Here is a 25,396-nt window from a genome sequence, read left to right as displayed (position 1 = left end):
AACAAAAACGGGTCAAATTTGTAACAGAATGCGAATTAAACAAACACAGCAACGTGATTTTAAGTTTATTCTGTGTGTGTGTGTGTGTGTGTGTGTGTGTGTGTGTGTGTTTGTATTTTTTACCTCTATTTTTCGAGCATAAACACTGGCCTCGTTAGGAGCAGTTTAGTCCAAATGGTCCTGGTCCAAAGAGGCAGAACACGAACATTCTGAGGAACTGGTAAAAGTTTAGGGTTAAGATTTGAACTGACATTATGTTAAGGGTTAGGTTTAGACATGGTTAACTGTTTTTTGTTTGTTTTATTTATCTATTTATCTATTTAAGGAAACGGACGATGCATATTAATAAACATTAAAATGTAAATGTGCCCGGTTGTGGCCTGAAGCTAATTTTCCGCCTGTAGTCCCTTGGCAGGTTGATGTTACAAGGGATAAAAAATGAAAATACAATCAGGGAAACAAAAACACCGGGACATGAGTGTTTGCAAAAATACACAAGTTATAAAAAGGAGGAACGCTACATATACATACATATATGTGGTTAGGCTGTCAAACTGAATGAATGGAGTCAATGTCAATGCAGCGTCCTGATAAGAGGTCCAAAAAACATTAAAAGAAAAACTATCTTTGTGGGGACATTTGACCTTGTGGGGACATTTGACCTTGTGGGGACATTTTGTCCAGGTCCCACAATTTTAAAGGGCTTTTTCAGAGTGTGTGCTTAATCTCTAATATGTCACATACAATGAAGAATGGACAGAGTACAGGTCGTTGTCATTTGTTCTCAAGTGTCCGCTGCCCTCCAGTGGTCACAGTCAGAGCCTGCAACTCTAAAATATTTATTATTAATTAATTTTCTGACTTCCACAGGTGTCAGTTTTAATCATTTCTCTTGTGCAGAGATGGGTTTGCCTCCTGTAGCTGTTCGTACCAGTGTGAAGACACGTGTAATATCACACTAACAATTAATTATTGTAATGCAACTTGAGATTGTTTTTCATTATCAATTCATTCAAGAAAGGAAGTGATTAACCAAACAGTGAAAATAAAGCAGTCAGTGCGCAGTGTTGTCTGAAAACCAGCTCGACAACACAGCGATGGAATATTATCAAAACTGAAAATAGAGAATATAATAATTCAACTTTTCATATCGTGCTGCTTGACCAGTACCACACAAATCTGGTATATGAAAGGCATCTGGTATTAATCTATATGGTAACAATGGTAACATTAGTGCGGTCCAAGGTTATTATAGTTAAGGAAAACTAACGAAAACTAAAATTGAACAAAACATTTTCGTTAACTGACATAAAAATAAAAACTAGTTTAAAAAAAAAAAAAAAAAAAAACAATAACTCACTTAAACTGAATTGTGTGTTTACAAAACTAACTAAAATTGTAGCGGAAATGTGCTTAGTTATCGTCTTCGTAAATTAATTTCATACATAATCCTTTTGGGTTTAAATTAGGTGTATTTATTTTTATTCTCTGCCGGCAATTTTGAAAGGTTCATTCTGTTAAAATGTGTTGAATTTGTTTTTAGATTACAATGTGGGACATACAGTACAGCTATGCAAGTTAAACACAACATTTGTTATGTTGTTAGTAGATGTGTCTCATGAGGGTTATTTATTATTATTTATGTTTTCTTGATTTCTCTAATTTCTTGAAGACTGTTATATTTGATTCAGTGATGGTTGTTCATTTGTCCTAAATACATTTTTAAAACCTGGCAAATACTCCATATTACAAAATAAACTAAAACTTACACGAATACTAATCAAAACTAAACAAAAGTAAGCATTAACAAACAAATAAAAACTAGCAAACCCACTCTCACAACTAATTAGAACTGAATTTAAAAACAAAAAGTCAAAACTAAATGAAACCCATATCCGTAACTATTATAACCTTGGTGTATTTTTTTTACACACCTCTTTGTTTGTGAGGCTTAAATATTTATTACAGCAAACATGATTACTGATTCCACCTGACAATGGCAACCTTCAGGTGTATCGTCTGTGTTTTTACAAACTGCAATTAACATCAAGGAAACTAATTAAATCATTATGATTATTTCATCAGCAGTGCTTTTTTTTTAATAATTTCTTCTCCCTGGTTGCACACTGAGAGAGACTGACATTCTTTCTGGGAGTGAGCGCTGGCAAGAGAAATCTTCACACCGGATGTCAAGATGTGGTGTGCAAGAACTTAAACACGCTTTTGGATTTGCCATGCTGTCAGTGACAGAGCTCTGCAGAACATCATGATGTGGCGTTGTGAAAAATAACCTCAGGAGGACAGACGAGTGTACAGCTGACTGACGGGGAACACACTGAAGATGGTGACAGTGTCGTGTTTCATACATTTCACCGGGAAGGAAAATATGCTCCGGAGAGGCAGAGCACATTTGTGACACCTGTCACACCTTTGACGACGCCAGAGGCATTAAACATACGTGAAGTGGCTGATGAGGTTTTATATGCCTTTGACTGGCAATAAAAAAAAATCTATAATATCAAGACATAATGAGCAGTCTTGTATAAAGTATCTAAAAGGTATCTTACCAGAAAATTACTTCACTAGAAGTAAAAGTCTTAAAGTATATGACATTTACTGTACGTATCAAAAGTAATTTTCTGATATAAAATGTTCTTACGTTTCAGAAGTAAAAGTATTACAAAAAAAGGGGAGGTGTTCAGATCGAGACATGGTAGCTCAGTGGTAGGGCCAGTTGTCTTTCAACTGTAGGGCTGTGGGTTCAATTTCCAGCTCTGCCAGCCTATATATGTCCTTGAGCAAGACACTTAACCCTATGTCGCACCGTGCGAATTGCAAAACTGCCACATCAAGACAGAAAAGTGGTTTATAAATACAGACCATTTCCAACTGTTCTTCTGATTTTTATTTGGTAGTAACAAAGATATCTAGAGATACAGTACAGATCTGTCAATTTTGTACTCAAGTACAGTAACAAAGTATTTGAACACTGATAGTTACTGCTAGATGTTTTTGAAGTAATAGATTTTGTATTAAATAAATATTTATTCCGTGTCAACAGACACTTATTGTGAAATTCTGTGAAATATTGTCACAAATATAGATATCCTCCCACTTGACTGCCCCCCTCGAGACCCCTACTTTAAATGGTAGCTTTTAAGGTGTGTAAAACTGGCTGGAATTAAAGATTAAATTATAATTTTTTAATTGTAGTGTACAAGCACGATACGACTGTATGAATCGTTCTGGGATAATGAATCGTTTTTATTCTCCCAGAATGAGTTCATATTTATATCAGGAGACGAAGGTACCTGAAGTTGAAACACGTATTTCAGCCCAGCCTCGTATAATCGTATTATTACGTCTCGTGTAATTGCCACGAAATCAAAGTTTTTCCAATGAGGGAAGCCTGTGCGGACATATACAATAGAGATCTCTTTATTATAGTGCATTTATCAGCTGTTACAATAGTAGTTTAGAAAAAGCATTAAAAGGTACTTAAGAAATACATATGCACATACCATGTCATCTGTACATAAACCGTCTTTGAAAAATTAAAGCTTCACATGTGAACATGAGTAGGTGGACGCAGTTGTTAGGATACATTTCCTCATGTAGTATTGCATACATCTGTATTTCTTGCCATATGCCTGATTATGTAATGCATCTGGAGAAAACACCATAATGTAAAGATACAGAAAGCCAAAGGGATTAGTCATTGAGTTACCAAGTTTTTCCAAGAAAACATCACGTTATAGAAAAACAAAACAAAAAAAACAACAACAACACAGAAGGGGAAATAATCTTCCCTTTTAGAGGTCAGAGTGATATTATGACCTTAGGGTCATTTTTACTCATTACAGGGTGTGCACGGTTCCAAGTTTGTTTCCTTAATAACTGCAGGAGCATTTGGGGGGGATGGGTGGGTTGTGTGGTAATCAATTACTGGTAGAACTGATGTAACATTCTCAATTGTACATTTTAACTGTCAGCTGGTGTAGAGCCATAGGGAGGATTATTGCCTTTAAGACCCCTGCAAAGGCTTCACTCGAGCCCTTGTTGTGCAAGCGGATGAGACCTGTGCAAGCGGCATCAGAGGGACAAAATATAAAAAAAATAAAACTCGAGACAAAAACCCTGGATATATGCAAGGGAAAACATGCATTTACAGTGAGGTTAGCAAAAATATTTAAAACTCAAAATGTAATGTCTGTCACAGCACTAATGATTTGGTCAAGAGGATGTGTGCACCCTCTGGAAAATAGTGGGAGGATTTCACACTGTGCAGGCAAATCCAGAATCAAACTAATTGGTCCCAAGAGCATTTCAGGTCAGGCTTTTATCAATGTGAAAATAAAATAAAATAATAATAATAATAATAATAACAATAATAATAATAATAATTATTATAATAATAATAATAATACAGAACAGCCCCTTACCAAAAGAACTACGCACAAGAGAACACAAGATAATGAGTAAATAAGAATCCAGAGTGGGAGCAACGCCACAAAAAAGGCCTTATGTAGCTGGAATCCACAAAACACATCCACTATATAAGCTGTACCTACACTCAAAACACAAAGTAGAATGTTTATTTCTTCTAGTAACAGCCATGGTGGATCCTTCTAAACCTGTATGTACAGTCAGGTTTAGCAGGGTGGGATGGGCTGGATAGAAAAAGAAAAAAGTGGCTGCAGAATGACAACATTGTAACCCGACAGGATCTACAGGCTGAAGAATTTGGATATATACTGTATTCTGAAAGATCAGATGGAGTCACGTATTCCAGTGTCTGTTGCTAGAGTTAAAACTTAAATGTGCAAAAAAAATAAAAAAACAACTCTCAAAATAACATGACATGATCGTGTCAGCCATTTTACTTAAATATACATTGACAGTGTCTCTGTGGCGATTGAGAAACAGTTATACAGACCTTAATGCTGTGTGCAGTCGTTCTTTTTAACAAACGCCGTAGACCGATGACAGTGGACTTTGTGGAAACCTGTATCTTTCGATGTACCAACACTGAAGGCAGGAGATGTTTGAAAGAAAACTGTGGTCAAGGCACGGCAGGGCTGCTCCCACTCTGCTCACACATACAACACACTCTTTCAATCATCCAGAAGGAAAAACCCACACAGTACACAGATGCAAGGGAGCGAGTGCTGGCCCATGGTACCACTCTTCAGTGGGAAAAAAGAGGAAAAGAGGAATGAGGAGGATTTGGACCAGCGGTTTCCCTATACATTAGACATGAGACATGACAGGCAGGGAGGAGACAGAAGCATCATTTCAAATTTTTTAGCTCCTGCGAGAGCCAGTCCAGGCCCTCATAGAGACCATCTCCACTGGTGGCACATGTGGCCTGGATATACCAATTGCGATTGCGCAGACCGGGTAGACCAAGCTTTTCGGTGATCTCAGCTGCATTGCAGGCATTGGGCAGGTCCTGGAAGCAGAAAACTTAACTTTTAAACAAGACAAAAAAACAACTTTCCTCAATTACACCGGTTACTCCGTAATGTCTCTGTATAATGAAACGGCAATACTGAAAGTGGCATTTATATCATATCCGGTTTATGAATTAAATAAAGTTTGGGTTACAGCTGCAATAATTAGTCCAATGCGTCCCAATGTGTGGGCTGTAAAATCAAACTTTGTGATGTCCTCATTTTAAAGTTAACAAGTTTAACAAAAATATAGGTGCCCTCACTTCATATCATAATTACTTTGATTATTATTGCAATTATGATAATGCATTATTAATGAATGATTAATTGGCAACAGGGAAAGATACTTTGATTTCAATGTTATCCGTTTATAGAAATATTGTTTTACATACTCAGATGTCACTGATGTTGAGAAAGCTTCAAATTAGTTAATGATATTGATTATTATCCCGATATTTGTATCCTTAGTTTTTTTATACTAAGTAATCAAGGAAATAACAGATGTACGAAAAAATATTAATATTAATAACAATTGTAATAATACAGCCACTAACTACTAGAATTAATTATACTAATAAGGTCATCTTCTGGTAGCGAGTTTCCTATATGGGGTTTATCATTGATTACGGGACCGAGCCTTCCTCGCCTTCGCTGCTACTACCCTCTGGAATTCCTGTCCACAACACATCAGAACTCAGTTTCCTCTGTCTGAGGAGACAGACACTAGTCACTTGTGTGTGTCGCATGTAAAACGCAGTCACTGCAGATTCATACAGCCGTACAGTGATGACTCCACCCAAGTTGAGTAGGTACTTTTTTTGTAGTGGAAAAGCAACCTAAACCATGCTGTGTCTTGCCGAGAAGAGCCGGGACCATAGTTGAAAAGGTGGAGGTAACATGTTTTTTGGGAGATGTCACAATAGGGGTGTGGTTAAATCCTCAATTCCACCTTTGCTTTCAAAGGTCAAGATTGTGACATTGTTTCGATCAAGATTAGACTTACAGAGAGACTTACCCCCTTTTGTTATTTTGTTTAGTTGTTTTGAATGACCCGAAAAAGTTATAGAAGTTTGATTATTATGATCATCATTAAAATGAATTCACTGGTTGAATTAGTTAAGTGATATTTTTTTCTGCAAATGACAGCTACAAAATTGTACCTGTTTGTTGGCAAACACAAGAAGCACAGCATCCCTCAGCTCGTCCTCAGACAACATACGATTAAGCTCTTCCCTTGCCTCGTTAACTCGCTCCCTGTCATTGCTGTCCACAACGAAGATGAGGCCTGAGAAAGGGAAAAGGGTCTTTGTGAAAGAAAGAATAAGGGCTTTGTGTGTAATGGAGGATTTAACTACCAATTGGGCAACACCAAAGAAACCAGTGTGGTAATATCAGGAGGCTCCTTACCTTGTGTGTTTTGGAAGTAATGCCTCCAAAGTGGCCTGATCTTATCCTGGCCACCGACATCCCACACTGTGAAACTGATGGACTTGTATTCCACTGTCTCAACATTAAAACCTGCACATGCAAGGAAAAAACAGCTATTATACATGTCTGAGTTTACTGGAAGGTGGTACTTCCTCTTTAGTGCCACACTACTGAAGATGGAGAAGACTCACCAATGGTAGGAATAGTGGTAACAATTTCTCCCAGTTTGAGTTTGTACAGGATAGTGGTCTTTCCAGCAGCATCCAGTCCAACCATAAGTATCCTCATCTCTTTCTTGCCAAAGAATGATTTAAAAAGGCTTTGAAAATTTCCCATCTTGGCTGACCTATGAAAAGACAAAGAATATTGAACACTAAGCAAGGTCAGAGCTCTAAATATTTTATCTTACTGCAGACATTGCCAGATATCAAAGAGGTCGACCTTCAGGAGCTGATCGTGTTAGAAATGTTGCTTTAAAATTAAATAAATACTGTGTCCGATTACTGGAGTAATGCAGTAAACCAAATACAAATGTACATATGCATTTCAATGAAAAACTATCTCCTCTGCTTTCTCTCAAGTCCTATTAACCCCATAAAAATAAGCCCAAAAGGCTTGACCTTAAAACACAGTGACTGCCAACTCAAAACAAATGTAATGCTGGCATACAAATACATGCAATTATAACATCCTTAGGGTTGGGTACCGTAGACCAGGGTTGGTTATTTCCAACAACCTCATGATATTCATTCATCGTCTACCGCTTTATTCTCTAATTTCTCTCTTTGTAATAACAAACCTTTTAGTTTTTAAAGGTTGCGAAAAAACAGTGTCCAAATTCCCCACTTAGGAGGTGCAATTATAAATATATTTTTCTTGATGCCTTTTTGTGCTTTTAAGGGGGCAATTGAAGACTATAATCCATCCCAAATAAAAACATAAATCACGAGTGTGCCGTGCAGCTCCGATGAGCTCAGCTGATACACGGAGGTGTCAAATGAGTCTCTGTGATCCTTTCATAATTTAGTGGAGCTCATGTCTTAGACTTTGCTCACGGCAAAGACCAGGATACTCCTTGCCCAGTGGGTTGCACAGCAAATTAGTTTTGGGTCGAGTTGTTGTAGTTTGTAATAATTGCATTGGTACAAAAACAGAAATTGTTGGTTTGTTTTCTTTTTGACCCAAGGTACCAATTGATTTAAGTTTCTATGTATTTTCGATGTGGTGTGAAAAATAACCACTTACTTATGACAGAGACAAACGTTGCAAGAGGATGTAGAGTACTGAGGCTGGTTGGAACACAAGAACCCCTTCAGATCAACCAGATAATCAGTTACCTTCACTTAACAGTCAGGTTGAGCTACATAGCTGAGGAATCAAGAATGCACAGTCTTTGTCTGCTTTGTACGATATGTTTGAATGCATAAATACCTGTTTAGTTTCCCAAATAATTTTCTTTCATAACAAGGAGTAGTTTATTTATCATTTAGTGTATAACATGACCAAAAAACAAACAAACAGACACCCATCACAAAACTGTATCAATTAACGATGACAAACCAAACGACAGTGAAAAATAACATCAAAATCTCCCATTGCACAGTGATGCAAGTCTCTTATCAAGAAAAATACAAAATTATATAAAGTATGTTCTCACATTGACACTGATTTAATGACTAATCTGTCTTAGACAACAATTGTTCCCATCAACATTCTGTCTGTGTGACATTTTGTCAATCTGCAACCCTTAGTAATATCAGAAAATGTGTAATTAACAAAATTAACAAGCAACAGAGTCCAGCAGTAATTAAGTGATCAAGGTGCTGAAAATAACATTACGTTTCTCCCAAAATTGTACAGATGCTTGTACAATGTTGACAACTACAGATAATGTGCCCCAGCTTGTTTGGCTTGGCTGCATATTACAGGAGGCCAGTGAAATAAAGATAAGCACCAGAATGTAAAAAAAAAAGGGGGGGGGGGGGGCACATTCTTTAAACTCAGTGATTAAGGCAGTGCTGTATTCTGGGCAACATATCTACCGTTAAACAAAATTAAAATAATTACAGCTTACACCTCTTTTCTCTATAGTTATTATCCAACAATGTAAAGAAAAAAGTCCATATGTTCCAATGGACTGACACCAAGAGGTGGTGCTCAATGTTGATGTTACTGTCACAAGGTACCTGCTTGGGCTGCAGATAAAAATTGTGTCATTACCAATTCCTTCACAAATTGTTGATTCAGTTTTCACATTTAAGTGTTCATTTAAAGAAGCATCTGACAACACAAACTGGGAAGAGGAAACTGCAGTTATAAATAAATACATTTGACAAAATGTTTCAATGCATATTGATTTTCTGGTCAACTAAGCCAGTTGTTCATGAGCTCATTCACTGCCATCTCTTCATCCATTCATTCATATTCTATTTTAACTGGTTAAGATCTGTAAGCGTGTCACTTAAGGATACAGAGGAGACACAAGGTTCCATGTGATTACTCATCAACAAAATCAAACAGCAAAGATATGTTTAGCTAATATTCTGTAGTGGAAAAACATGAATAAGATCATAAAATCACTATCTCCCGAGTGAAAATAAGTCACTCGAACTGTATATATTGCATTTAAGTCAGTCACCTTAAATATCCATCCCGTCACGATTCTACCGATAACAGAAATTGGCTAGAATCAATGTCACTGCTTAATCGCCGATAATATAATAATCGGCATGAGTAAGGTAAGCATACAGGTTCTCAAACCAATACCGAGACCATGTTGCATAGATTCTCTTTTGAGTCAACAGGAATAACCGGTTTCTACGAACAGGACGCAAAGGTGTTGTTGACCATTCAAAAGCATGGGTGACAGAAATAGTTTATGAGATACAATTAATGTTAAAGTATTTAACATTACTAAGTACTTGTGAGGCACAATTAATGAGAAAGTGAAAAGAAGTGCGCTGCAGTAGAAGTTTTAGAATCCACAAAGCATGTTCTTATGTACATGGTAAAATAAAATGTGTCGGTTAAAGCGCCATCTTTAGTAGTGGCTACACTATAGGTTCAAATAGTTGACGCACTTTTGTTTATATTATACCAACAATTCAGTAAAGTAAACGATACTTCAACAGACATCACGTAGCGATTGCTTAGCATGCAGCTAGCATGCTAGCGAAACTGCGTTTAATGACTCACTACGGACATTGGATTATTAAAAGCACAGACATGACTCGGTATATACACATAATGGCTGATACATTATATGGTTATTAAGTCAACCAAAGGCCCAGGCGATTTACACTTTAAATGCTTTAAACTTCTACAGCCGTGCTAAGTTAAACTGCTAAGGAAACTGCTAAAGAACTTCAACCACCAACGACCTATAGCCTCCTGTACACATAAAATTGCGTTTTCGTGGCCTCTATTTTTTAAATACTACTACAATGTGTATATTTGCCATTCGGGTGTTAATTGAAGTAAGTAAATTTTGTAGTTTTACCTTGTGTAGCGATTTTCGACCCTTCTCCGCTGCTTGTGTCTGACAATAAAATGGCGTTTGACAGTGCCGTCGTCGTCGTTTTCGTCGTCGTCATCCGCCCCTTCGTTCTTCTTCGTGGTGCGTTTAATGGCAGTTAGAAAGACGAAATGCCGCATCACTGCCGATCAGAGAATGCGGAGTGCTGATGCAAGCCAAACTTGGGCGTTTTGTGCAGGTATGTAGCTGTTTCATGTAAGAGTAAGACTACAAATAATAAATTAGTGTATAATATGCACCAAATGCTGTCATGTTAATGTAACCAAAATAATGTTCTATGAAGGTTGTGACAAAGCAACATTAGGGAAACGTTCTGGGAACCAAAAGAGAACATTCTATAAAGGTTGTATGAAGGTTTTGACAAAGGGGATATAGGGGAACGTTGGGAAAACTTTACATGACAACCTAGGGGGTGAACCTTCAGGGAAGGTTCCCACAACCAAAAGGTAACGTTCCCCAACGTTCTAGGAACAAAAAATTGTTAGCTGGGTAAATTTTATGCCCTGTGTACAGAGCGCACCAACATGACAAGCATTCTTGGCAAATGCTTCTAAGCAAAAACTTGTTCTTCATTATTTATACAGGGTTTAGTTCTGACGATTTTACATTTTTGGATGAAAGAGTGGACTGCCTTGGCCTTACCATAAAAAGTAAGGACATTTGTTTTTGGTCGATTATTAATTTGTTCTAACAATGCTCCTTGGCAATACATCTCATACCGTTGGAAAGCCGGTTTATTTCCCATTTAAGTGGTGCCACATTTGTAAGGACAATGCATGTGTGGGTTGCGCCCATGAAGAACTTGCCAAATCTTCTCTGCTGATGCCAAACAGCTTATTCTGTTACTGACTCTAAACAGGAATAACAGGTTTCTAGAAACAGGATGCAGGGGGATTACATGTATTTCCCTCACTGGAAAAACAAGGTTTGTCATCATTGGAGGCAATCGTAATGCAGGGAGATACCGAGATGAGATTCTGCAACCAGTGGCAATCCCATATTGCCATAGTCTGGGACGGCACTCTATCCATGGCACTCACTGCCACAGAGCGGGGTTCATTAGAAACTACTTGTGCCAGAGTGACCAACACAACCACGTTGGCTGACTTGTGACAAATGCTGGTTGCATAATGGGATGCCATCCCACAACATAAGTGTGACCAAGCTGGTGACCAGCATGAGGAGGAGGAGAAGGAGGTGCCCGGCTGTTGTGGCTCTGTATGGTTCTTTCACATGCGACTGTGGCCCCTGTTTGTTAAGTCAATAAACTGTTAAATTGCCAATAATATGTCTTGTTTCTTCAGACTTCAATCATCCAATCCAATTAACGACACCAAACGGGAGTCAATAGCAGAATAAGCTGTTTGACATTGGAGGAGAAGATTTGGCAGGTTTTAGCATTTTCCTTAGTAATGTAGCACCACTTAAAGGGAAATAGCCAAGAAGCATTGTGATGTCATTGTTAAACTACCATTGTAGAGATTTATTTTTGTACAAATTCTAGCTGTTGTTCAAATCATAAATCTGTGAGGAGATCAGTTGTATTTGTAAATCATATTCCAGGTTAGTAACATTTGAGAGAAATGATTTTACTTGTCCTTGTTTGTCTCTTGGTCTGAGATAGATCACACGCCAGCGTCACTAATTAGTGTTACATAAAATATTTAGAAAAAAATAACAAGAGGGTCTATCAAAATTAATTAAATATAGTTTAGATATATGCATTTTAAGAAGATATATTTAAATCTATCACTTTTTTGGGACGGGCCACACGGTGGTGTAGTGGTTAGCACTCTTGCCTTGCAGTGAGAAGACCCGGGTTCGAGCCCCGGTTGGAACAAGGGCCTTTCTGCATGGAGTTTGCATGTTCTCCCTGCATGTGTGCGTGGGTTCCCTCCGGGTTCTCCGGGTTCTCCGGCTTCCTCCCACAGTCCAAAAACATGCAATGTGGGGATTAGGTAAATTGGACACTGGAGTGAGTGTGAGAGTGAATGGTTGTTTCTCTCTATCTGTGTGTGGCCCTGCGATGGACTGCTGCCCGATGTAGCTGAGATTGGTACATCACCCCCCGCGACCCTCTGGTGGAGGATAAAGCGGTAGATGATGACTGACTGACTTTTTTGGGACATTTTTGCTGATTTAAGGGGAAAACCAACAGCGAACAAGAACTGTGATTCAGGACTTCAACCTGTGGAGGGCAGCATTAATCCTCTCAGTGTACAGCCTGTCGCCGACTCACAAATAACAACTGTAACAATAACTGTAATAAAAACACTAAACTAAGTATTTTTAGTGTTCACGACAACAGCTAACAATCATATTTAGAATCATATTCCGTCTATAATCTATGGGCCTGTTATAACCGCAAAAAATCGAGTGGGGGGGCCACATGTACAAATTAACCGTACCATAACGACGATACCGTGCTATGAGTTGGTTTAAAATAAAATACAAATGACAAATTTTAAATAGATATAAGAATGAAGAAGAGCAGTTTCATCCAGGACGGTGATGGAAATGGCCATGTTTAAAAGCTGAGAACACTGTATAAAATACTGTGTAAATATTTGGTGATAGGATAAAGTAGTCAGTGTAAATTGAGTTGTGTGTAGTAGGAATATACTTCTGCCTACTCCTTTTCAAACATGTGACGAAATGTGTTGTCATTGTAAATGTTGAACATGTTTGAAAATAAACTATCTATCTATCCAAAACCCACGCACACACGGGGAGAGCATGCACACTCCACGCAGAAAGGCCCTTGTTCCGAGCAGGTCGTGAACCCGGGTCTTCTTGCGTCAAAGTGCTTCCGTAGTTTATTGTGAAACAAATACAACAGAAGTGCCATTGGTGTTTGTACAAGTGCAAACCATCTTGGAATCCCATGTCAGGATTACTGAGGGTTCTCCAACTTTTTCAGAGTAGGAAATTCCGACTTCCGACTACGACTGGAACACACCATTATTCACCAATAATGGTGACCTTATGAGCAAGGAAGACTGGCTTTTGTGGAGTTGTGGTCTCGTGATTGGATGACTTGAAAAACTTTGTAGTTGGTTTACCTGCAAATCCTTGACGAGGTCCAGGTAATTCAACCGTTTAACACACATTTTAACTTCAATGTCGACATCTAATCGTGAATCTGCAGATTGCAACGAACAAATCATGCTCCCTTTTCCAAGCACGTGCTGGACTACGGTGGCCTCTGCAAGCCATAAATGATGTAGTTCTTGTCGGTGGTAAGTTTTTGCTTCAATACACATGGCCCGTTTGGCTCTTGTAAAAGGCTTATTTGAAGCAATTATGCATGAATGTGAATGTGAATCATGGCAAAAAAAAATATGAAAAAAAAATCAACATATTACATATTCCATTATTTATTTTTAGTTCACTTGCTTTGCAAAGCCCACTCTCTTGTCCCTATATTGAATGTATGTATTGGTTCCACTAGATGGGGCTCCATCCTTGTTTGTGTGTGTTTTTTGCCCTATACTGGAGAACCAAAACATTTTGGAGGAACATGTGGTTTGTAGCTTGATTGGAAGAACAGACTGTATTGACCTTTAACAACATATAATTTAGCGTCCTTTGATTCCAGACCATGTGGGTCATTTACTTCAGGCTTGAAACTGCTTTGCTTTGATTTGTTTGCAGGACTCGTGGTTTTTTTTTCTTTTTTACTGCCTAATGGAAATGATTATAACGTAATAACTTTTGAGACAAAAATAGTGATGTTCCCTTTTAATTTGACTTCTTCTCCATGTTAATGGCTTTAACCTGCTGCTCCAGAACACTTCAGAGTCCTTTCTTTGACCTTGAACCTAGGAGTTTGACTCATGAAACCTCTGTGCTGCAAAATAACTGCATACAAATATGTGTGCAAAACATAAAATCATTTTTGACACAAGTGGTTGAAGTTCTATTGTAATGGCCAAAAGCATGGTGTTTTAATCTGTCAATAATGATCATTATTAAAATGTCAGACCGTTAAAGTCAGTTTTGCTCGTAAACATTTCGCAATTTTGAAGCAAAACATCCTTAGCAATTATGTGTTTATTATGTGTTATATAATCAACACATATATTATGTATTATTGTGCCGCCCCAAGCATAAATAAACTTCAACATCAAAGATATTCGGGTTTGATTCCTGTGCGTAAATGTTCACCCATAATTTGGGTAGTTTTCTATAATGGCAGCAGGTGAACGCAGTCGCCCTGCAGCTCCATCCACCTGGGTGGCGTTAACAGTGGGACGTAACATACGGCAATATCGAGAGAGTCCAATGAGGGTGCGGTAATAAACTGTGCCTCCCCCATGCGCGCGCCCCCACACAAAAGCGTGCTGCCTCCCCGCGGACCGCTGGGCCAGGCGCACCGGATTGAAAGTTCGTGTGCGCGTGGGAGCCACTTTTAAAGAGTTGCGCCGAGCAGACGGCACAGATTTCCTCCGTTGAAGAATCAGCGAGATGAAGAGCAGCGCCAACCCGGCACCATGCGCTCCAGGCTCCCACGGACCGCCTGCTTACTGCGTCTCATTGCGCTCTGCATCCTCCTCTCGCACTCTGCAGCTTACTTTGGGTCAGACATTGTTGTGTTTTCTTTATTACTATTATTGTTGTTGTTATTTCTACGCACCACATGTTCATGTTTGCCTTTGCTCGTCGGAACTCCCCGAAAAAAACATAATGTCAGCATTGCAATTTATGCACGCGTTTTTTGCGCACTAAACGCAAAAAACGCACTATAAGCAATATCCACAGTTTTGCAAATTCTTGTGCGAAATTGTTGCAATTAACCACAAACACCAATAATCTTAACCTGGGGCGTATTTTAACCAAATTAAGACAGATTAACTGTGAAAAGCTGATATTTTAACTTATTAGAAAACTTGAGCTACCAAATGTTTTTGAGAGTTGTTTTCATTTCAGGAATCCATGCGCAAAGAGCGTCAAACAACAAATTGGCTCCGACGCACAAAATAAAATCATAAAAACATGTGCAACTGAGAATATTTCATTAGTCACAGTGGAGACCTCACGTCTAACGTGTTCCCTTCTTTCCTCTCCAAGGCTGACAGGTCGGGAACCCCTGGTGCTATTACCTGCTCCGTTTTCCAATGAAGCCCCGACAGGAAAGGCTCACCTGAAGCAGTGCGAGCAGATGAGTCTGACCAGGCGGCAGAAGAGGCTTTGCCGCAGGGAGCCTGGTTTGGCAGAGACGTTGCGGGAGTCGGTGCGCCTCAGCCTCCTGGAGTGTCGCTATCAGTTCAGGAATGAGCGCTGGAACTGCAGCATGGATGGACGGGGAAGCCTCCTGAAGAGAGGTGAGTCGATGTGTCTGTCATTAGTGGACACGTGTGGATTATTGTGGATTACAGCCTGTTTTATGTCTTTTGTTGAGTGAGACAGGTGCACCTTTACATACAGCTCCATCACTCACCTACAGTAGTTTGCACACAATTTCTTCTGTCAGTTGACTAATATCTCAAAAAGACATTTAAAAAAAAATAACATTACTTTTATTTGTTGGTAGTAGTTATTGTTGCCTTATATGAAATAAAAATGTACCTTTGTCTCAAGGGGTTATAAAATCACTGCTGTGCACCTTATTTAAACCATTTTCCTATAATGCAACACCAAAGCATTTGTGAGACAGCTTACTCTTTTGAATTTTTATTCAATACTTGGGATGTAAGTCTTTGGAGTTGTGCCAACCCCTGAAAGGTTTTTCCATACGTTGTCTACTCTTTCTTGCATGGTCTGATGTAACTATTGATTTGCCAAACTATGAAGAAAGAAGAAAAAAAAAAAAATCAATGTGTCCATAGACTAAATTACCATATAGCTCAAACCTCCCACAGGGCGACTGTGCACAGAAAATGCTTTAGGGATCTTCCAGGATTTATGCATGTGATATCAGCATGTGGGTGAGCATGAACAGGTCAGCACGGAGGTAATGAGGGAGTAGAAAGCTGAGAAATGTGTTGCGGTGCAGCGCTCTCAAGCCCTGTGGTTATATTTATCTCGGGAAAGCGCCCATTCCCAGAGGAAAAGGGTGGTGTGATTACCCGCTTTCATCTGGGAAAATCCTTCCTAGTCAAAATAATAATTAATTGGATCAAAATATACACTGGTGACAGCTCTGAGTGAAGGAGAGAAAAAAAAAACCCAGCACAGCGAGAATCCAAAAGAGAAGGTCAGACAGAGGAAGGAATTATGAAAACCTGCGGTGTAACGCTGACATTGTTTTCAACCATGACGACACAGTGAGCACACTGTAAACTTGAATGTTTATTCAGTGGCACAAGAGACAACCTTTGAATGAATCCCTGCAGCTTTAACACACGTGTGTGAATCTTTTAATGGCTCCAGAAAAAGTTGACTAATTTCAGTATCTGCTGTTTCCATTTTTCCACAGCATTCAAAGAGACTGCCTTCTTACTGGCAGTGTCCTCCGCAGCACTGACGCACGCCCTGGCCAAAGCGTGCAGCTCGGGCCGCATGGAGCGGTGCACATGCGACGATTCCCCCGGCATCCAGCACCGGGAAGCGTGGCAGTGGGGGGTCTGCGGCGACAACCTGAAATACAGCACCAAGTTTCTGAAGAAGTTCCTCGGCCAGAAGAGGGTCAGCAAGGACATGAGGGCTCAGGTCGACATCCACAACATCAATGCGGGAATTCGGGTGAGTGGAGTGCCTTCTCCTTCTCCTCCACTCTCGATGTTATGATGATGTTACCACCCAGGACCATCAAAAGCAGCACCTATATACCTGAGCCACAATTAGCTCAATTAGCTGGGCTGCAATTTCACATGACAATTATACCCCTGACACACTCCTGCATCATCAGAGTGTACAGAATTGTAATCCTCACCTGCACAAGTTCTCTCAGAGCCAGCCAGACAAACAAACGCCCCCCCCCTTATGTGCTGCTGTCATTGGCCTTGGTCGATAATACAGACACAGGGAGACAAGACGGCTGTGGGATCTTTGGAGCCAGGTGTTCTCAGGCATGATAAAGCTTGCTGCGCGGGGCCCGCAGAAAATTAAAGGCCTCATGTCGGAGAGAACGATTATAACCGTGGCCTCTTTTTTAATATACGAGCAGGCATTTTTTCCCTCTTACTGGATCACTGTGCCTTTCATAAATCCACTTAATGTTCATAACCACCACTGCGAGGCAGCAGGAGGCCCCGGGGTCCCTGCTCCTACGACTCGCATCGACTGTAAAGCCTCTTCACAGTGAAATTAGTGGGTGAAGCCACGAAGGGCCCCGTACACACGAGAACCAGTTTTGTTTCGTATTTTATTCAGTTTGGGGTTTGTCCTTGTCTTCTTCTCTGTTTTTGTTGTATTTCTGTGGCGGCGTTACAAAGCCACAGACAGGCTACAGTGTGTATGAAGATATTTCTTTAAAACGAGGCGATGTTTAAGGAAAAATCTTAAGAACAAAAGAGATTATGCACAGAAAATTATTTTTCCGTATGATAGGGCCTTTCAACCATTGTCAAAGCAAAAAAGAAACAAAACCAACTCCAAATCCCTCAATGATAATGTTAAAGTGGTCACTATTTTGCTTCTCTTCACTCTGGTGCCTCTTTAAACGATAAAATGAAATCATTTTGAGTGCTTTCTCAAGGTTTAAACAGCTATGTGAAGCATTTTCACGTAAGTCTCGCGTTCCCACCGATGCCGATCGGAGCTAAAGCCGATAAATAACCTGCATGCACTTGTTGAGTTATTTGACCCAGGAGTGAATTCCCATTCAACACATTACCACGACTATTTAACCAGGTTATTTGACCAAGTTAGAGTGGAAACAAAAAAACGAGAAACACAAAAGGGGAAGGAGCGACTATCTTATCTCATCTTCACTGCGTTAAATGTTTTCCCCACTTTTCACCAACTTAGCTCTCAATGGTTGCTCTGAAGCCCCTGAGGCGTTCATACCTGTAAAGGGAGGAACTCAGCAGAACTTTTCAACCCAGAAAGTTCCCTCTGGCTCTCTCTCTCTCTCGGTGTGTGACCTGTCTCTGGCCTCCACTTAGACAGCAGCCTGACTGATCATCACGCTCCCATCACTGACCATCAAGCTCAGTGAACTATTAACCTACATCAGCGGCGGTCATCGTCACAAACCTTTTTTTTTTGGTTTTTGTTTTTTTTTTTTCTTGGCACTTTCTTGTGCAGAAATTCTTATCAGTGTTTTCCTTGAGCAGGCATGCTCTGAAAAACAGGGTGGAGAGTCTGTCACCTCTGCCTCAGGCTTTAGGAAAGACAGAAGCAGACAGAGCCAGTTTCAACACATTGAGGAAAAATTGCACGAGCTGTCCAAGTGAGAAATGTGAAGTAAATGAAATATAGCATCCTGAACAGCCCCCCTCTCAATCCATTATGTCAAAATTTTTGACTGAGGTGAGCTAAAGGCTCACCGAGGTGCAGACCTCCACTCCTCCTCACCTTCTTCCCAACCCTGCAGGAAACTCTGTCCAGATAGACCTCCCAGATAAGAGGCCAGGTAATGAATCACACTGGAGAAACTGACATCTCTCTTTTTGCTTCCCCCCTCCTCCTCCTCCTCCACCTCCTCCTCCTCCTCCTCTCATGTCAGGCGGTGAAGAGCGGGCTGAAAACAACCTGCAAGTGTCATGGCGTCTCCGGCTCCTGCGCCGTACGGACTTGCTGGAAGCAGCTGCCGCCTTTCCACGACACGGGGCGGCTGCTCAAGTACCGCCATGACACTGCAATGCGGGTGCTGAGCGTCACCAACGCAGCCACGGGGGAGACGGAGCTCACGGGGCCTCACCGTCACAGCCAGAGCCTCCGAACTACAGACCTAGTCTACCTGGAAGACTCCCCCAGCTTCTGCAGGCCCTCGCGCTACTCGGCGGGCACAGGCGGCCGCTCGTGTGCAAAGGACACCTCGTGTCAGAGTCTGTGCTGTGGGCGGGGCTACAACACGGCCATGCGTCTCACCAGCATGTCCTGCCACTGCCAGGTGCGCTGGTGCTGTCACGTGGAGTGTCAGACGTGCGTGAGGGAAGAGGAGGTGTACACCTGCAAGACCGCGTGAGCAAAGCACGAGATGGAGGGCGTGACGTGACGTATCAGCAGGACTGAAAGTGCAGCCTCCTCTCACACAACACACCGCTCACGCCTCAGCTCCAATTTGCATGATTTTGGGGTTTTTTTACGGAGCGGAATATCCACTTTTAAACGTTTCAAATATCTCCCGTTTCTCCCGCTAACCGCCACCGATTTGATATGCAGCCGCTTACAGTAGATGAGGAGATTTTCAAAGCCATTCTGCTTTGCTCACTGCTCACTGGATGCACTGAGATCCCTGAGACTGAGGGGGGAAACGAGCTCTTAAAAACACAGGTACTGGACCGGACTGGGTGCCACCAGCAGTGCAAGCTCCGACACTGACTTTTATTGTATTGTAATTACCCTCTTCTTTTATCCGACTATTTATTGTATCAGTCATTGTGTCCGTCGTGCTGCTGCTTTGTACTTTACCCTCCTTATAAATCACGATGTTGCCACCGAGGCTAACGCGGCCTCAGAGGAATGGACCTGTCTGTCCTGCTGTGGAGAACCAAAAAAGCACTTATGTTGCTCTCGCTACATATGGAAAACAAAAGTGTATAGTTAATCGTGGATGTTTTAAATGTATGTATAAATAGCCTACAACCACTGGAAGCTTTGAAGGGCGGGTCAATGCCATTAATTGACGTCGTGGCCACATGCATCACCCGGGTTATTGTGTTATAGAAACAAGCTGGGTTTCAGTTGCGCTTATGGAAATGTCTATGGAAATCTAATGTGTGCTCAAGAGAACAAAGGGAACTTCCTGGGGAGATCATGAGGGAAACATTTTGATTTGTAAACATAGCAGCACTGCTCTATTTCTGACCTGCTCTGTTTATAGAGTCGTGCACTTTCAAGTTTAAAAATGGCCTGATTGAAGCTTCAAATGTGGTCTAATTTAAGCCCCATCTTTGTTCCCTGGGCCTTTTGAACCGGGCCAATCACGCTCCTCATTTTCCCCCAAAATTGCTAATCAGCGAAACAGAATCCCATTCTTTACTACATCCACATCCACGTGGAACGCACGTACCAGACCCAGAAGGTTCATCTTTATTGGCCAGTTTATGTTTTGAGTTTGAGTGATTAGTCTGAACTGTATAAATATATACGATACGACTATAACTCATGTCAGGGCTCCAGGCGTGTGACAATGTGGAATCGTAATTTTCTACCTCACTCAATCTTTTGGCAAATACCATTAAGATTTATGAGCTATGCAGAGTTTCTCTCTCTCTCTCTTTCTCTGTAGATACATGTTCTTTCATTTGCATTTGTTTTTTCATATATATACATATATATGTATATGTGTATCAAATTTTTAAAAAAGGGTAAATTTGTTTCCTTCATCTTGTTGCAGTAAATTCTTATTTAAAACAAGTAAGATGAATAAATGGTCGCACATTCTGTCAGAGCTCCTGTGTTTGTTGTGTCTCACACACACATGCCCACACACACACTTCACACGCAATGGGGGGGGGGGGGGGTGTCGGGTGCCTGTACACCTGCCTGCACCACTTCCCGCCTCACACTGCCCTGCCCTCCTTTTCATCTGAAAGGCCTGTGGTCTCGCTGCGTCGGCCTCAACCGCCGCGTACAGGTGTTGTGCCTCTGGCCAGCGCGGCGGCCCACGATGACAATCATAATGACGATGATGACTCAGAGGAATGCTGTCTCACTTGAGCATCTGACCCCAGATTCATCACTAGAAAGTAAACATCAAACCCCCCCCCTCCCCTTTCTCCTCGTATGACGACGATGAGAGCAGTTTATCCGTGAATCATAACCCTCCGCTCATTTGCAAGGCATCAGTGAAGCTGCAGCACACACACAGAGGGCTATTGTACAAGGTATTTATGTTTATAGTGTGTGTGTGTGCTCTGGTGCTTTTGATGTTGCTCCCTAATTACTTTGATTACCCATTATTATTCCTTATTAGAACATCAGAGTGTAAAATCAAGAGTTTAATTAGTGCATTGAGAGTCTCTCATGGGTGTGCAGTGTGTGTCTTGGGGGCGATCCTCAGTTTCAGGGGTAAAGAGGGGATGAGTCAAGAGTCACTGGGTTCATTTGAAAATGGGAGAAACAATGTGAACGACACCAAATTTTCTGAAACAGACTAACTCCTAATTCAGCAGAATTAGTGTTTTTTTTGGTAATATTTGCAAAAGAAAGAAAATGAGTTACATTTACTTCTTCTAAATATGAATAGTAGTGTTGAAGAAAGTGCTGTTGCTTCTTCATGGTTTAAGAATCTATGGGGTTTCAAATGAGTATTATGTCCTCAGTTTTAGGAGGACAAATATCAGCGAACATCAATGACGTCATATTATTATTCTTATGATTATGAATGCCAAAATAAGATGAGTTTCACAAAATTGGGAGATTAGCAAGATCTACGATCAAGTAGAGATATTTTAAATGTACGTTTTTTTATGTGAAAGACGTATAATTGCAGATTAGATTTTTATCAGTAATCATTGATGTTTTTTAAAAATGTATGTTCACTGCACCATAATAAAGGAATTCACTTAACTTAACTTAGGGGAACATTGTACCACAGAAGAATCACAGAATCTCTTTCTCATGTTTACAGTGAAATAAAACATTTAAACATTTAAAGCCCACTGGATAAGACTGAAAAATACTGAGACAAAGCTGTAAACAGGGCCAGGGTTTTGGGGGGTTTTTTTGCTCACAATTGTTGACATTTTGGAGACATGTGATAGCAAAAATCAAAGCTTTTGCACATATCCTGTGTTCCAATGAGAAACCCCCCCCTCCTCAGTTTCAGCGATCCACACGTGCGTCAGCCGTCTGATAACCCGGGTCAAATAAGTTCAGTACAGTGAGACTACTGACTCACCATATTAACCCGGCATATTATAATAATGTGGATCAATATTTAACTTTATTCACCGTGACTGCTGCGATTCAAAAACACAGACAGGGGCAGTGTGTCGAAGGCAGCAGGGTGGATATTAAGATACTGAAGGACATAAAGGGGAAAAAGATGAGGATGGAGGGATGAGGAGGGATGAGTCTGTGGCTCCGGGAGTCCGATCCCCTGCTGCTGTTGCTTCTGCGGCTGCGGCTGCTGCTGCTGTTGTTTTATAATGAAACTCCTAAAGCCTTCATTTCCCTCACTGCCCTGAGTGGAAGGGGGTGCAGAGATGGGGGGGGGGGGGCTGCCGAGTCCACAGCCATACTCGCACGCACAGGCCCCGAGGGTGGCTGCTTTGAGCAGAGTGTGTGTGTGTGGGGGGGGGGGGGGGGGGGGGGGTTGGATGGGAGCAGGGGCGCAATATGCCAGATCCTGTGTCTGTGTATGTGTTTGAAACAGGCCTGACAAGAGACAGGTGAGGGCAGAAAAGGGTTTTGCATATGTGTGTGTGTGTGTGTGTGTGTGTGAGCACACCTGTGGTCACTTCAGTGGGAGTGTGTGCGAGTGTGTGTCTGTAGTGTTATTATTATTTTTTTCTCCCTGTGCGGGTGGGAGCCACAGGCGGCGGTCTGCACGCTGGAGTTTTTCCTCTGTCACCCTTGGACACTGAATGACATAGATAAAGCAGCGTGATGCTGGTGGTAACTCTATCTCCTGTGTCTGCATTGGTCTGGTTCAGGTAAAGGTGACTCTGACGGGCAGGGCTGTACCACTGAGTCATAGGGGTTTGGGGGGGTGAAAAATTTACCTATTTTTGACAATTTTTTCTGGTAATTTTAACCCTTTAACACCTAAGCCTTGTTTTAAAAATGCCAGAAAATGAACAAAATTCACGTATCTGTACTTATTTTTACTTCTCAAACTTAAGTACTTAAGAGTATTTTATATCAGAAAATGTCTTTTGATACTTGCCATATACTGTCCTTAAGACTTTTACTTAAGTAATATGATAAAAAGTGACATCAATGTCATTGATTATCATTTTCTGATAAGATAATACTCAAATATCCATTTTAGATCATTTATACTGCTAATGTTAAATGTTACCATTTCTACAGAAGCAGCTAAAAGCAGCAGCTGCCAAAGTTGTGTTCATCAGTGTTTTTCTGCAATAAAGTTATGTTTCATTTGAATTCACTAAATATTATGGCTCATATGTGTCCTGTTTTCAGGGGCTCTAATTTAATATAATTACACTAATAGCTCAGTAAACACAGAGTAAGCAAAGCCAAGAAAAACACTTTCATTTCTATTTGGCTTGATTTTATCTATTTTTAACTCATGGGTGATTGTCTCACAAATGTTTCATTTAGTTCTGGTTCAAGGAGGAAAAGAAAATCACACTTATTGATACGATTGAATCCTAACTTTTGTTGAATTAAAGTAGACTTTTTCAGATTTGAATTTAAATAATGACCAAATTTAAATCTAAAAGTCAATTCATAAAGGAACTTTCTTTGCATTTATTTGATTCACTATCAAGATTAACTAAGTTCATTTACATTGTTAATATTGACTTGTGAATTTCAAATAATACAACGTTAAACATAGTAAAAGGTGAATAATTGTGTAAAAATATATATAATTTGACAGCACTTCCCATATAAAACGTCTTTTAAACTTAAAGTGTCTCCACTCTGGTCAAAGGTCAAAAGGGCAGGTGCCTGAGCACCACCTGACAGATTCTGATGAAGTTGATGAAATCAGACACTGTGGCTTTTTTCCAGATATGTATTATATTTGTGTTGCTTAGTTAAAAGATAATATCATAGCAACATACATAACTTTCGGGTTTATACATCACTCATTTGTGTAAAGACGGCAGACGTTCACTGAAGCGTGGACGGCCTGGCGGACACTTTGCTCAAGGACACAAAGCGCAGCCTCGTCCTGTAATCAGAACCTGCAGCGCCTCGGGTCAAACACCTAACACGGCGCGAGAGACTTCCGCCTCTGAAGAGACGCTGCTTTGATAGCATCAGTACTGGCTCTAATCCCCACACAGTGACATCACACACACACACACACACAGAACATTAAATGATGAGGACGATGTGGAGCGATGGATTTGGTGCAGGAAAAGGCGTTTAGAAAAAGAGAGCGACTGAGTTGTGAATACGGCACAGGGTAGGAATCTGGAATGTGGAATGACTAATGCAGTTGCTCAACCCACAACAAGAACATGCACTGCCTAAAGCTATGACGAGCCTGAGTGCATACCTCTATGGGGGGCCGAGGCTCAGAGGCTCGGGTGGACGACGGGGACGTGGCTGAGGAGCCCCTCGCTGTGGTTGATGACACGGTGTATACATGTGTGATGGTCAATTGAGCAGGCAGCAGGGTTGAAATGATGGATTCGCACCTGAGGACACAGAAAAGAAGGGGATTACAGTAAAACAGGTAGCTGCTACGCAGAGTGACAACATATTTAGTCCATTCATTGTCTGCTGACATGGTTCTCAGACTGTGGTGCGTGTACCACCAGTGGTACGAGCTTCCTCTGGTGGTACTTGGAGCTGAGGATGAAATAAATAACACAAAATAAAGTCGCTGAGACAAGTTTGTTTATTTACGTAGCATGCAAATGGCCATGATGGACGCCAAATTCAAAATGGCTTACTTCCTGTTGAGTTGAGGTCATGGCCCCGATAAACTTTTTTGTTCGTCTCGGACTATAACGTGTCCCCACGACGCTTTGTGAAAATCAGTGCAACTTAATTGCTATAGAGCAGTGGCGGTTGCTGGTCTCTGAAACAGGCCCTTATTTATACATAAGCTACAACAAGGAAACCAGATAATTATGTAGAAGTGAAATGCTATAATAGTGTTTTTATTTACAGTGTATATGTACAAATTAAAATGGTCTATGGCTTCTGCAAAGCTGTCAATCAAAAACTGGCTCCGCCTTTCAGAAAGTTCCTCCAATCTTCATGCAGAAACCCAGCGACC

The 25,396-nt window shown here is 40.8% G+C and overlaps 2 protein-coding genes across 2 annotated transcripts; one reads left to right on the top strand and one right to left on the bottom strand.

Annotated features, from left to right (window-relative positions):
• Positions 1-3,422: 3,422 nt before the first annotated feature.
• Positions 3,423-10,550, bottom strand: arf2a (ADP-ribosylation factor 2a). Its single transcript, XM_058654209.1, has 5 exons — positions 10,381-10,550; positions 7,073-7,227; positions 6,861-6,971; positions 6,614-6,738; positions 3,423-5,452 (listed from the first exon to the last, which is right to left on the bottom strand). Exons 1-5 carry the CDS (start codon positions 10,533-10,535, stop codon positions 5,291-5,293), a joined length of 708 nt encoding a protein of 235 aa, XP_058510192.1. The 5' UTR covers positions 10,536-10,550; the 3' UTR covers positions 3,423-5,290.
• A 4,161-nt stretch (positions 10,551-14,711) lies between these two features.
• wnt9b (wingless-type MMTV integration site family, member 9B) lies at positions 14,712-20,910 on the top strand. Its single transcript, XM_058654711.1, has 4 exons — positions 14,712-14,995; positions 15,487-15,740; positions 16,835-17,100; positions 19,028-20,910. Exons 1-4 carry the CDS (start codon positions 14,910-14,912, stop codon positions 19,487-19,489), a joined length of 1,068 nt encoding a protein of 355 aa, XP_058510694.1. The 5' UTR covers positions 14,712-14,909; the 3' UTR covers positions 19,490-20,910.
• The last annotated feature ends 4,486 nt before the right edge of the window (positions 20,911-25,396 follow it).

The sequence above is a fragment of the Solea solea genome, chromosome 16 (genome assembly GCF_958295425.1).
Source record: "Solea solea chromosome 16, fSolSol10.1, whole genome shotgun sequence".
Lineage (NCBI taxonomy): Eukaryota > Metazoa > Chordata > Actinopteri > Pleuronectiformes > Soleidae > Solea > Solea solea.
Note: the sequence above shows the minus strand (reverse complement) of the source record. Positions and strands in the feature narration are given on the sequence as shown.